At 39.8% G+C, this 12,594-nt stretch overlaps 1 protein-coding gene across 2 annotated transcripts in view; it reads right to left on the reverse strand.

Moving 5' to 3' along the window:
- Nucleotides 1-12,594, reverse strand: part of LOC107599314 (adhesion G protein-coupled receptor L1-like) — a 175,645-nt gene that overhangs the window by 36,463 nt on the left and 126,588 nt on the right. For both annotated transcript variants that reach the window (XM_016290865.1, XM_016290864.1), the window contains 5 exons: nt 5,603-5,810; nt 5,010-5,274; nt 4,504-4,831; nt 3,649-3,951; nt 1,600-1,703 (listed from right to left, as the gene is read on the reverse strand). In XM_016290865.1, the coding sequence (XP_016146351.1) occupies nt 1,600-1,703; nt 3,649-3,951; nt 4,504-4,831; nt 5,010-5,274; nt 5,603-5,810 (1,208 nt within the window). The remainder of the gene's footprint in view (nt 1-1,599; nt 1,704-3,648; nt 3,952-4,503; nt 4,832-5,009; nt 5,275-5,602; nt 5,811-12,594) is intronic.

Consider the following 12,594-nt stretch of genomic DNA (forward strand, 5'->3'; position numbering starts at 1 on the left):
TATCAAATCTGCATAATGTGTATAGGACTAATAAAGAAAATATGTGGCAGTTTCCTAAAAACTGCAGGATGATAATACATCTGTAATTGCTAGCATTACTTTGGTCAACAATAGCCCCAACAACGGGGTTAAACTGTTTCCAACCATGTTTGTCGTTTGAGAAGTCGTTGCTGTGTTGATCTCTCCATGTCAATCATCACAACTTACAGGTAGGGTAGATGATTTCGGAAAGGCTAGTAATAGCAGGCTAGCTTTGATTGCATAAGATCCCACACTCCCTGCAAATCACTCTCCAAAGCCACGCCTCCTCCAAAACACATGAACGCGCACAGACAACGAAGAGGCTAACCAGCGACACGATGAGAGATGGTTGAATGCAACGCTGTCAGATTACCTCATTTCTCATTCACCAGTGAGAAAACATTACAGTACAAAGCGCATAATCCTCGGACCATTTAGGAAACATTTTCTTAGCTTCAGTTTTATTTTAGTATTATTCATAGGCTACTATATTTTTTATAATATTTTTATTAGCTTTTCTTGTTATATTTTTATTATATATTTAATTTTAGTTTGTTTTTTGCTTTTCAAATATCGTCGCCTTGGTATAATAAGGTTCTATCTGACATTTTTGTCAAAATTGAATTATTCACATATTCTTATTCTGTGACAACTTATTTACATTATGGGAGTGGTTTTTTAAAGTTCTGTACATTTTGGGACTTTTTATTTAGAAAACAAAAAAGTTCTATCTACAAAGTCGAACTCTAACTTGGTTCTAAAAGTTAAACTTATAAATTATTTCTGTTAGTTGCCAAGGCAACATTTCTAATTGTCATTTAGTTCAAGTTTTTCATGTAATATATACATTTTATTTGATTTCGGTTTTATGTCAATTAGCAATTTTTTTTTTTTTTATGAGTTATAGTTAAGGATAATAACCCTGCTCTGCATATCCTGCATATTCTTTCCAATGATGTTAAGTAAGAGTGGCTGAAGTTTATTTTTAACAAGTCTCTGATCATTCCAGTCTGATCTTAACAGTCTAAGCTGGACTGTTGTGAATCGGTCTCAATGTTACTGAGTCTGTAATTAGAATAAAGGAATTGCAAACCAAAGGCATCTGTAAAAAAAATAAAATTGGAGCTACTTTCATAAGCAAAGATAAAGTTTATAAAGGTCTTAAAGTCACAGAAGTCCACTTATTCTGAAGGATCAAAGAGAGGGTGACTAAAAAAAAAGAAAATAATTTTTAACTGCTTTTGTGGTGCAAAAATCCAACGACAGTGGGGAAAAATGCAAAAAAAAAAAAAAAAAAAAGATATGATACCTAAAAACTGTTTTGTAAAATTAAAAGGTTTTGTAATATGTGAAAATCAGAACAAACTGTTCTTGATGTGTAAGTTCAGTGTGACTTTCACCCAAAATGCTTTTAAACACTCTAGAATAGAGAGATTTTGGTCCAAATCATGTCAAAAGAATGACCTGCGTGCGGTAATGTGAGCTGAGGCCGGAATGATAATAGCTGAGATAGCAAACAGAGCAGGACAGGGAACGGGGGGTCAGAGCAAGTAAAAAGCAACGTTTTAGTGGCCTCACCTTCTGGGCCACCTGGTTGACCCACGGCGAGGTGCAGTTACTTAGATCAGGGCCGCGAGGATTCCATAGCACAGGAGAGGACAGACACTGAAAGGACGCAATGCCTGGAAACAGAAGACGAGATGTTAGGAGGGAGAGAGAGAGGGAGAGAGAGAGGGAGAGAGAGAGAGAGTAAAAATAAAATCTTCTATATTATATACACACACAGACACACACACACTACCAGTCAGCATAAAAACCACAAGCTTATGCTGATAATTATTCTGTATTTCATAGTTTTCATGTTTTTTACCCGAGTTTTAATATTTTCATAAAAAAATTATAAAGAGAGAGTTGACAAAACTTTTGACTGATAGAGTATAAAAAAGTCAGAATCAGTTAATTAATTCTTCATTAAAATAAAACAAAATACAATAAAAAAAAGTCAAAACAAAAAGTGAAAAGTTAATTGAAAACAATTTTGATTTTATTTTGATTCTGTGGAGGCACTGTCTCCCTTACCTCCTTGGAGAAAAATAAATTCCTGATATATACATACAAACACAAGTACACAAACAAATTCATAGCAAATCTACCAAAAAACAACAGAGTTTATTCTCAACTCTCAACTCTGCTCAGAGCTTCCCTGTGAAAGCTTCCTCGAAACAGAATGTTTTCTGTGGAAATGAATTTGCTGACACATGAATGCCATCGCACACTCTTACACATACTTGTGTAAGATAACACACCAGGCATGGCCATCCCATCAGCGCCTCCGAACGTTGAGAAAACACCTCGAGGGAGATACCTTCTGCCACTCCTCATTTTCAGTTAAGTTGGGCTGTTTAGTTAGCTGAGTTCACAGAGAGGACAGCATGCTGGGATAAATTTTTTTTTAAATACGACAGGCCTTTTCAGCAACCACAACACAAATAGCTCCAAAGAAGAGAGGGAGAAAAAGCAACAGAGAGAAAGGAAAAGCTACAGAGGAGTGAAGCAGGACTACAGCAGCTACAGTGAGATCAGAGCCACCGGGAGATTTTCTTCCCTCATACTCTCTCTCTCGCTCTCTCAGCTGCTGTCTGCTTTTCTCTCCTCTCCACTCCTTCATCCACAATAGATTGGATTTGAAGGATCTGCCAGGATTCACCAATTAAAGCCGCTGCTAATTTAACTTGTCTGTCATTTCAGTGAAGGAACAAAGGTGACAGAAGAAAGATAGTTTTGTCGGTGGCTGGGAGAGAGAGATGCTAACAGAGGAAGGAAACGCTTTTCTCCCACGACAAGAAAGATGCATTTAATGCAGCGATTGGATGGAGAAATGGGGGCGGGGGATGGTGGAGGGGGGATGTTGTCATCTGTAAACTGTCTAGTGGCTCATTTTTTGCAGGGCTAACCCATGCTGAGTTTGCAAAGGACTTTTAACTATGACTCCCAAGAGGACCTGCCAGCTGGAAAGAATATAGAGATGAGGAAGAAAATGAAGCACTAAGAAATACACTAAGAAATGGGAGTGTACACATAAATGTGTACATGAACCCAGTGATATACACAACACCAGTAGACCAAACACAACATGCAATTCTATGAAAAGCTGTCTCAACAAACATCGTGTGACCTTTATGTCATAAACATCACGCACACTTCCTTCCTGTAAAGTTGTGATTCCTTCTACCAATACATCATGTTGTAATCAAGCGCAACAGACTAAAATGTCAAGCAGCACTGACAAAATTCGCAATAATGTTTACACCCCGGTAGATATCTGTGCAGCTATCAGCTGACAGGAATTTTTTTATTGAATTTCCAGCAAAAATAGGTATATTGTGATATATACTGTTACCATGATGTAAAATTACTTTTTTAAAATTACTGATGTAAAAAATACAATGAGGATTTTAGTCGTATTACCCATCCCTTGTGTCAAGCGACAAATTGTTTCTCTGCTACGGCAATCAGAGTTCTTGAACTTGCAAGTTGCGATTTTGATTTCTCAAGTCAAAATCATAATTTCAAAATGTCTATAATAATAATCTTTTATTAAACAGTCACCCCATCATCATCACTCACCCAGTGATCCTTTAGGGCAAGGCCTGTCTACAGTCTCCCCCCTCTGGGTGGCAGGCCATTGCACCCCTCGGGCTACACTGGCTTCACACACTTGGAGCTCAGGGACCTGTGGTGGGACGCTCAGGGGTCTGCGAGTCACCGGCACAGTGGCGGTGATAGGTCGCAGATCTGGTGCCTTGTTGATGGCCCCTATCGGGTGAGCAGTTGGGGGCAGAGGTCGCATGGTTGAGGGGATGGAGCTAGAAGTGACAGGTCTTGCTGCGGTGGTGGTGCTGCTGCTCATCTGAGTGGTGACGAGTGGACCTGCGAGCAAGAGAGAAGGACAGACAGGAATGCAAAGAAAATTGAAACCAAGGCAACAAGCGTGTAAGAGGCAGAGAAGCAGATTCAAAACACCTACAGAGTCAACGAAAATGTCGGCGGATGTTTGACGAAGAAAAAAAAAGAAGACAAAATAGAAGAAAGGAAAACCTAAACGTTTGATGTGTATTGCAAAAGGAATATGAGAAAGTTGGTAAGAAGATAACTAAAGCAGCAGGAGCATTTGCTAGTCTTTAATGCATGACTATATGTTCCCACAGTCCCCCTGAGAACTGGATAGAGCGAAATACAGGAGGAGAAAAAAAGAGAGAGAAAGACAGACAGAGAATGTTCATGGCAAGAAGATGAGAATGAATAATTGATTAGAAATCTTTTTCTGATCTGACAAAACGCTAATGACCACTGCTAATTAAACCATAAAGACAATGTATTGAAGACACAGAGGGGAACACTAACAGAACGTTGACACTTAACAGATCAAACTGTCTGTTAGCCTCCGCCTCCCGCTAAGCTCGCTCTTTCTCTGTCACTTACCAGCAGTGGGATCCGGTGGGCCAAACTCTAGGGGGTAGCGCAGCACATTGTAGTTATTCCAGACATAAAGTTGATTGTCTCGTGGGTTGTAATCCACAGAGGACACATACTGGTAGGGGTTGGGGAAGGGGATGTGGACAGGATCTTCCCGTGCTCTGTTGGTGTTGTACGCATACAGCACCAGATCTCCACCCGCTTCGCTGTCGTCGTCTTGGTAAACAGAGCGGACAGCGTATAGAACACCACATGCCATGAAAGCATTGGACGCCAGTCGCTTATCAAAGCTAGTCTCCCAGGTTCCCTCGAAGCGCAGGGTGTAGGGGTTAACCTAAAAGATAGCAAGAGAAAAGGGTTCAGATTTTGTTTGTGTTCATATGATACAACAAAATAGAACTTGATTACTCCACAGTTCTGGAAAATGGAGCTCCTTAAAATGTAACTGAAATTCCGATCCAATCTCAGCTAAAATCCAATAGCTTTAAATTGCACTATTCAGTGACACTGACCTGGCTGACCACCAGTCGTCCATTGTTGGCCTCGGTAGCGTAGATGACCCATAAACCGTTTTCATCCACCGCAAGGTCAATATCGGACTTGCCACCCCAGCGGTATGGTGAGGTGTCATGATAGTTGGCATTATTGACTATGGCTTCTCCACTCTTTATACGTGTGCGCAAGTCATATTTAACAATGTTGCGTGTGCGTTCCTTGTTGTAAAAAACAGCACCATCATATACAACAAAGCCTGTTCCATCCACACGATTTGGCAGCCTGTGGGAGAATAGTGATATGTGAGATGACTGTATATGTAACTCTCAATAATTTCTGCTACATTTTAGACAGATTATGATCTGAAACTAAATCAGGATTCTACACTCTTATATACATGCCAAGGAATGATACCTAGATGATACCTCAGTATGCTAATTTGAAAAATCTTTCATTTAACATCAAGAAGAAACTCAAGAACCCTACCTAAGAACTCAATAATCATATAAAAAAGCTGTTAAATCTAAGTTTTGAAAAAAAAATCATTATTTTGTAGATTGTACACAGCGATGGTTACTGGTTCTAGACCCAAGCTGTGGTCCTCACTCACTTGTAAGTGGTTGTGGCTCGATTCTGTTTGAAGTCTTCCCATGAAGCATACTCGTACAGCATATCCGTGCGGTACGGAGTCCAGGGCATGACGTAAAGACGGTCACCAGACTGCAGGGGATCCTTACACCATGCCCCCGACTGATGCTCCGCCTCTTGCAGCAAACTTGCTGCCTGCACCCTTAATAGAGTCCCAGGACATACAAAGACTGGAGATATGAGAGAGAGAAAAAAAGAGAAAGAGAGAGAAAGAGAAATAGAGGGAGAGATGAAATAACAAGGAGGGGACAGCAAAAATGCACAGAATGATTGTGTGATAGGGTTAAAAAGAGGAGAATTTGATGGGGAGACAAATGGAGAGATGGAGGATAAAGAAAGAAGGGGAATTGGTGGGAGGCCATGAGGGATGATAATATAAAAGAGATTGAGGCAGCAAGAAAGAGGAAGAGAGAGGGAGAGAGAAATGGGAGAGAGGACATGAGATAAATGACCATTCTTCTAATGAAAGAGTGTTAATGTACATTAGTCAAGTATCTGCACACTGGACTAGAGGCTGGTGAGAGGAGATGACAAAATCCTGGCTTCTGGTGCTCATATATTGCTGAGAATAATTTTTTAAACCCTGCCCCACTTCAACTTCCCTGCTGGAAAATCACCAGCTTCTGATGCTAGCTGATTTGACAGTGTTTCTAGATTGACTGATCATTCATGGTCATTAACTGGTCTGAGCTGGCCTAGATGGTTTGTCAGCTGGACTTATAGCTGGTGTACCTGGTTTCAAGCATATTGGTCAAGTTGATCAGAGCTGGTAGACCACTTTGGAATTGCAGTAAGTCAGTTACCCTATTCCACAAACCAGCCGGGAAACAAGGTTTTGATGCTAAGTGATTTCAAATTGTTCAAGCTGGACCAAGTTGATCATTAGCTGGTCAAAACGGGTCTAGATGTTCAGCACAGTGTTTCCCAACCCTAGTCCTAGTATCTCCGACAGTCTCCCTTATCTAACACACCCATTTTAGGTCTTGGAGTCTCTGCTAACAAGATGATGAATTGAATCAGGTGTATTGGACTGCAGAGACCTACAAAATGTGCAGTGTAAGGGGTAGCCCAGGAACAGAGTTGGGAAATAGTGCTTTAGCAAAGGCACCATCACCCTGATGGATCTGGTTTCAACTTGGAAGATCATCTTGGACAAGCAAGTTAGACATGGTAGACCAGGGGTGTAAACCTCAGTTCCTGGAGGGCCACAGGCCTGCAGAGTTTAGCTTCAACCCTAATTAAACACATGTGATCCAGCTAATCAAGTCCTTCAGGCTTATTTGAAAACTACATGCTACGAGCTATGGCCCTCCAGGAACTGAGTTTTGCACCCCTGTGGTAGAGCATTTTATTTCTGCAACAAAGCAGCTTGCCCATCTTGGCTGGCATGGCACTGAATTTCCAGCAGGGTTTTCTTACATCAACGGCCCTGTCTCAAATGGTACCCACTGTCCTCCTTTGAGTATACACATATGGGCTGTTGGGTAATAGTCCACTGTGAAGTCCACACAAGTGCATGCAGGCTCTGCAAATATATGCATCGAGGGCACCTAGCTACCACAAAGGGAGCATTAATAAAGACCATTTTAAATGACCAATGGGATACCCTATTATTTTTAGGAAACTCATGAGGTCCACAATACCACAAGTCCACATTAAGTGTGCCATTTGAGACAAGGTCTCTATAAAAAGTTGGTATTTTTTCCACCACAAAGCACTGCTGTAATGTCAAAATGTGTTTTGTGTGTTTAATGTTGAATAATGACGGATGTTATGATGCCAGTCATGTACGAAAACAACTGCAGTGCTCAACTTTTATCTGCTAGGAGTACTTGATCAAGATACACACTCATACACACACCAATCTCTATCTCTGTACTTTGAAGGAGGTCGTTCACCTGGGATTGGTGTGAATTAGCTGGCTGACGCAGTTTCTCACTCCCAGACTGAGAGGGCATGGGGACCTGAGAGAATCTATCTACTGCTAGGGGGTATGGGAAAAGGGAGCTGGAGGTGTCTAAGGAAAGAGAAAGCAGACAGCATCAGCACTATGCCATCACAGGGGACAGCTGTGAGCATGTGCGGATGGTGAGAAAATCTCAGGGGGAAAAATAAGCTAGTCGGGTTTTCCTGCCATGGGCTATGCCAATACTTACTCCTGCTACATACACACATATATACGCCAAAAATGAGTGAAGCCAAACTCAAAGGCTTTTTGTATTTAGTAAATGATACACCAGCACACAGAAACACACATCCATGAACACCATATTAGTGATAATTGTTATAAATTTGTTGATAGTTAAGTAAAGATAAATAAGTTATGAATCTATCCATTGCTAGATCAGTGCTTCCCAACCCTGTTCCTAAAGATGAACTGATAGCCCACATTTTGGATGTCTCCCTAATCCATGTCAGGTCTTGAAGTCTCTAAAGAGCTGATAAGTTGAACTTAGTGTGTTTGATTAGGAACAGTTTGAAAATGTGTACTGTTGGTGTGCCTCCAGGAACAGGTTGTGAAACACTGGTTTAGATAGCTAGTCAACATAGACGTGGTTAATTCGCTGAATTGCCAGTCGGAAGACCTGGTTTAGCCCTGGCAGACTATATTGGTCAAGATGATAAACGGCCTTCAATCTTAGGTGGGCAAGCTGTTTTTTGTAGCATGGTAGCTAGTTTCATATTACAAACAATAAATAAATAAAACATTTACCACCTTGCAACTTTCACACATGTGTTGGTGATTCCAACAGACTAGCTCAACCATTTTGGTCAATCAAATTTACCAGAAAGTTCAGAATGTTCATCCAGCTCCACTAGCAAAATTCTGCTGCTAAACAGTATTACTATGCTTATCCTCTCACCAGCACAAACCAACATAACCCAGCTTACTTTGGGTAGCAAAGTGGTTTAAATTCCACTGTTTTTCTACAGGTTTGTTTATGAGAGACAGTCTGACAATTTCTCAACAAGTACAGAAGCAATCCTCTTACATACTCATTTAGACTACTTATATCATTTGTCACAGAAAAATGATGGAGAGGAATAAACAAATCTCCCATCATGCAACGACAAACACCATCTCTAAACTAAAGAATATTAATAGACTCAAAGAACAGGGAGGCAGTGCAACACACTGTATTGACCTGTTCTATATGGGTGACCCATAAAACAAAGACTGAGCACCCTGAGTTTTAAAATAAATTGGGACAAACGCAACACACCACCAGACACACACACGAGCAAACGCTTTCCCCAAACAGTCATATGTACGTTCACTGAACAGAACAGGCTAGGACGGGTCGTTCCTATAGAATGTGAGACCGTGGAGGAAGTCATGTTTGAGCCTCGCACCCTGGGCTGAAAACTCAATACCGTGCCACAGGGTTAAAGCTTTCTTTATTCAGTATTAATGCAAGGGGCTGTAATCTAGGTTACACATAGAAAAGCTCCCGGAAGCCTGTCCAAGTGTCTGATCAACTACATGGAGGGCAATATAAGCAGCTCGCCCACAAACACACACACACACATGCTGCACTGACCCCAGCTGCTTCGCTGTCAACGCTCAAGCGATTGCTGTCCACAAACAGCTCAAAGTGCCCTAAATTAGATAAAGACTATGGCTTTCTCTCTCAAAGTCTTTGCAGACTTGAGCTCTCTATTTCTTGATGCTATTAGGGATGTAAGGAAAGGGCTTATTATAGTGAATATGATAATTACAGAGGCTCGAGATAGGAATGAGTGTGTGTGGGACTTTCCAGTCCACAGAAACACACACTCCCACTCACACAGTGTGACCTGGGAGAATTCATTAAACCTGACCTCTGCTCTCCGGCAGCTCAGTTCCCTACTGTGTACTGGGCTCTGGCTTTCTAAAACAAAATTTTTTATAACACAGTCCTACCAAACTATTGGAAAAATGGCCAACATACAGAGTACAATTATACTTGTCAATCTACACCAGGCTGAGGTCACTAAACTACTCTCACCTCAATATCTTGTGGTGTTCACTGCAAAAACAATGTCCTGGTAAGTCACACTTACCCAGGACTGAAACCAACTCCCTACTGTTTTTAAACCCTGAGTAAGAAGTGAATTAGCACCTCCACCTCTATGAAACACTAAACAAACCCAACTGGGTTGGGCTTCTGTGTGCTTCCATTCATAGTGCTAATGAGATTTTTATTACTCAAATATTTACCTATACACAGAAATTTCATTTGAATTTTACTTGTTTTCAGTTGCTATTACTGTTCCCTTTAACTACCCTCAGGATAGAAACATCACAAAAGACATCTCTTGTGTCTCACTTGTGTCTCCTAGAAAGCAATTCGATTAAATGGAATTCAAATTCAAGTATTTCTTAACCAATATCTCAAAGTTATCCACATTCTTTTTTCACTTTATACTGATACTGTTTATAAACAATTGTCTCATTTAAGTCTGTTTGTTTCTACTAAGGAATTCTAGGAGAAACATCTACAAGAAAATTGATTCATAACTGAAGCAAAAATGGACAGTTAAATATCTAAATACAAAACCTGAAACGTCTGTCATAATTTATTCACCACATGTCATTCCAAAAAAGACATACAATTCTCAAAATATCTTCTTTAATTTTACACAGATGAAAGTAAGTTGTACAGTTTTGGAACTACAGTATCCCTTTCCCAGTTTCAGTTTTAGGTAAACTATATCCCTAACTAGTCTCCTTAGCTATATGAAAAAGTGACCTCTGAGAAATAAAACTTTCCTCTGTCTGCAAGATCAGACATAGAAATCAGGTACAAAGTCAGTATCAACTCAAATATTTCTTAATACCGCCGCTTACAAATTTAGTAGAAACATTTAAGACAAGTTGACATAAATCAGAGAACTTAATTAAGTATCCTGAGGCATGAAAAAAAAACAAAAAAACAACAACAAACTTTGAATGAATGTTCCGCTGGGAAGACAGCAAAGTCTGCGATTAAAAATCAGATATATGATCTCAACATGAACAACAAAAAATTCTAAGCTAAGTGTTTCACATTAATGTCACATATCTAAACATTGTCTCAAAAGTTCTTTGTGAAACTAAGGAGAAGCATCTGAGGCAATGCTACTGTCACATTACTCAGAAATCTCCTCAGCGCTCTGTTAATCATAAATAATTAATCACAGTCTTTATAGACAATATTTGAGACTTAAAAAGAAAGAAAGAAAATGAGGGTGAAAAGCAGCTTTGGCCAAGGCAGAATCTACAAATGAAGGAGAAAAATGTACTACATCCACTACTGCGTGTAGTCAGGTGTGTGTGTGCGTGCGAGCATGTGTGTGAGAGAGAGTCAGGGCTCCTCCAGGCCTTCCCGCCGTGGCGTCTAACTATCTGGCCTCACTGCTGAGAACATGCTGCTTAATTGAATCCTACACCTGTTACTGGCAGGTACAAAGTGCTGCCAATAGGGGGCAGAGCTCTGTGTGGCACTGGGCGTCCTCTTCAAAGCTGAATGGGTCATTGTGTGCATATTTACGTCAGTGAGTGTGTTAAGCATGTGAATGAGCGTCAGTGTGTTTTTAAAAGAGAGAGAAAGATGTAGACAGAAAGGTAGGTGTAAAATACTGCCGTTTTGTGCATCTGAATGCGAGCGAGAAAGAGAGAAAGACAGTTAAAGGTTGTAGAAAGTGTTGCTGTGTGCTTGGAAGCAGAGAGAGGGATGAAAAAGGCAAGGGTCAAAGGTTATTCCTGTGAAATGAGAATTAGGATTGAGTTAATCTGATAAAGACTAGAAGGGCTCCCAGTTTGTATCCTGGACAGCAAGGGGTTAGCAGCAAGACAGAAACATGTGCTACGTTTATTCCACGTACACATACACGCAAACACACACAGATACACGCCTCAATAACATCCACATCCTTCAAAAACACACACTGTATCCAAATTCACAGGCTTACTGTGCAAAAAGCCTACCTATATTTCAAAACTCATAATCATAATTCCAGGACACACAAATGTTGCTTCTCCTATCATAACAAGGACTTTCCATAGGTGTAATGATTTTAAAACTTGAGCTAATGATATTTTCTATCCCCTGACCCTCATAGAAAACATTTCGCATTTTTATTTTTTATGAAATATTGGTTATTATGTGTATTTAGCTATCTGAATCATTAGGACAGTTGGGATGTCCTCGTAATGTAGGCTTAGTGACCTGAAACCTGAATCCGAATACATCATGAGGACATTGTTGATCCCATAAGTACTTCAAACCAGTACATTGCTAAACAGTTGCTAGGGTGTTCGGCTTAGTTCAACTAAAATTTATATTCTGTCATCATTCACTTCCCCTCAAGCTGTTCCAAACCTGTATGACTGACTGTCTTTTGTAGAACACAAATAAGGATATTTTGAAAAATGTCACAGTGTCTTTATGGACATACAATGAATGTCAATGAGGTCCTTTTTTCCCCAAGTATATTCCTTCGTGTTCTGCAGTAGAAAGAACATTGTAAGGGTTTGGAACAACATATGAGTGGGAGTAAATGATGACAGCAAATGGTTAGGCTTTTCTGGTCCCTAAAAATAGCTTGGGTTCTTATCTAGTCTATGTGACAAGTTTGCCTGATTTAATGTCCCTTTTTTAATATTTTACTTATTTATTTATAATTTTTTTGTGCCAATTTTACATATTTTCATCACTAGTAAAAAAAATTATTAAGTAACATAAATATGTATTAATAAAACCTACTTCTAATTTATTTTATTTTAATAATAGCACACCTCTGTTTAACAAGTTGCAGCTTAATGTTTCATACATATCTATGGGTTTTTGCTTGTAATTTTGCTTCAAAAATAAAAAAGTTATTTTGCACATTATTTTTAAATAATTTGTATGTATTTTTTTAATTTACTTTTGGAAAAAAAAAAATAATAAATTAGGTTTAAAGGAATAGTTCACCCCCCCCCCCCCCCCC

This window comes from Sinocyclocheilus grahami, unplaced genomic scaffold, assembly GCF_001515645.1.
Source record: "Sinocyclocheilus grahami isolate Dianchi unplaced genomic scaffold, SAMN03320097.WGS_v1.1 scaffold264.1, whole genome shotgun sequence".
NCBI lineage: Eukaryota > Metazoa > Chordata > Actinopteri > Cypriniformes > Cyprinidae > Sinocyclocheilus > Sinocyclocheilus grahami.